This window comes from Cebus imitator, unplaced genomic scaffold (genome assembly GCF_001604975.1).
Source record: "Cebus imitator isolate Cc_AM_T3 unplaced genomic scaffold, Cebus_imitator-1.0 Scaffold580, whole genome shotgun sequence".
NCBI lineage: Eukaryota > Metazoa > Chordata > Mammalia > Primates > Cebidae > Cebus > Cebus imitator.
The window spans coordinates 284,631-286,680 of NW_016107895.1; the positions used below are offsets into that span (position 1 = coordinate 284,631).

Here is a 2,050-nt window from a genome sequence, read left to right on the forward strand (position 1 = left end):
TCTCTACTAAAAAAAAATACAAAAAATTAGCTGGGCATGGTGGCACGTGCCTGTAATCCCAGCTACTCAGGAGGCTGAGGCAGGAGAATTGCCTGAACCCAGGAGGCGGAGGTTGCGATGAGCAGAGATCATGCCATCGTACTCCAGCCTGGGTAACAAGAGCGAAACTCTGTCCCCCCCCCAAAAAAAAGACCTAGAATATCAGCACAATATTAACTACAGCGATCCCCTAATTTCCCTAGCATCAGTGATCTCTCTGGCTTGAGGTGAAACGATCGTTAGGCTGAGCATGAGGGTGAAAGTGTGGTAATGAGGAGGCAATATTAGGTTTGGAGAAAAGAAAATGCTTACCTTATTAGAACTAAGAGCTACTGAGTGCTTATTATGTACCAGGTCCAGTACTAAGATTTTTTACATTCATGATCTCATTTAAACCTCACAATAACCCTACAAGGTAAGTACTACTATTATCTCCATTTTACAAAAGAGGAAACAAGATCAGCAAGGTTGAGAGATTTATGGAAGTCCAACGCTCGTAAGAACCCTAATAGCTAGCAGATCTATGCAAACTCTACCAATGTTTATCATCCAAGGGTTTGGTTAGCTACCTCCTAAAACTTGGAAAATAGGCCAGTACAACATCACATTAAGTGACTTTAGTATTGGGCATTCATATGGGACATTTCCATTTAATAACGAATTTCACTTTACCAGAACTACCACTACACTTTTCAAAAAGATGCTTAATGATGACTAGTTATCTGTATGGTTTTTAATAGATGATTTCTTATGTAAGCTATCTAAACAGAAGATTTAACTAAATCTACAATAACCAAATCTGTGAATATGATGGTACTTGAAGAGGAAAAAAAGTAAATAAACCAATAAGTTCAAAAGAAATACAGTGAATAAACTTGTAAATTTCAAAGACTCATTTAGCAGCTAGACTTTCAGGTATCCAAGCTTTTATAAGTTATTTTCCCCTTTTGTCACTGCTGCCCACATATGCCAAGAAAATTTTTTTTGGAAATCATATGCATCAACATGGGAAATTAAAACTTTTCTCTCTAAATGGTCATGATGCTTTAATCTGTTTGCAACATTTGTGTCTGAAAATCTAATGTACTTTTATTTATAATGTGTTCAATAGGAAAACATGGAAGTACCTACCTTAACTGGAAATTTCAACTGGTTGTATACTTCTGAAACAAGGAGATTGTGGCTAAGTGTCTTTCTCATCTTCATAATTCGAACAATTGCAGCATCAATTTGATACTGTCTGTCTTGAAATACTCTTTCTGTAGTACTTGCTTGTTCTTCAACCTAACAAAAAAGTTTTAAACCTAAGAATTATACCAGAAGCAAAATGTGACCACATAAATTATGCATTTTAGGGACACGACATTGTTATTGCTTTAAAGACACTGAGTTATCTAAATGGGGTCTTATAGACACTGACAGAGGAAAAAAAACCTACAAACATAACTTTTTTCTGTTCTGAATATATTGCCCTACACCAATGAAGTAATGCCAAGACTAGTTAATAGAAAAACATCATTTTTGAATTGCTTTTCTAGAAGTAGAGATAGTTGATGCGGAATTTACCATTTTCTTTTTTTACTCTGTCTTTGATGTCTTCTAAAAGTGTGTATTAGTTTCAATTCAATGGGTTGTTAACCAGATTTCTCTAGGACAGTAGCTTGTTTATAAAGTGACTAACTCTATTTGACCTGTGACGCAAGGCATCGTACTAACTGGCTAAGCAAACTAGTTAGGAGTCAAACTCTTTGAAAATTAATTTTTATTTTGTAATATATAAATCAGACATGCATGCCATTTGTGCTTACAATCCTTCAAGACTTACAGAAATGTAGGCATTTAGGAGTTGGTTTACCAATCTTGATGCTAAAGTAAATACGTTCATCTTTAGCAACTAAACCAAAAAACCCGTTTGGGCTTTTTGCAACAGTTTCTTCCCGGTACAGCATAAATGTTCTAAAAGGACATGGTAATCCTTTAAGGAAATATCCTGTCTTTGATGTGTATGTGA

At 35.4% G+C, this 2,050-nt stretch overlaps 1 protein-coding gene across 5 annotated transcripts in view; it reads right to left on the minus strand.

Moving 5' to 3' along the window:
• The window catches only part of CUL4B (cullin 4B), a 33,689-nt gene that overhangs the window by 4,256 nt on the left and 27,383 nt on the right, over positions 1-2,050 (minus strand). For all 5 annotated transcript variants that reach the window (XM_017516334.1, XM_017516331.1, XM_017516333.1 and 2 more), the window contains one exon: positions 1,171-1,323. In XM_017516334.1, coding sequence (XP_017371823.1) covers positions 1,171-1,323 — 153 coding nt within the window. The remainder of the gene's footprint in view (positions 1-1,170; positions 1,324-2,050) is intronic.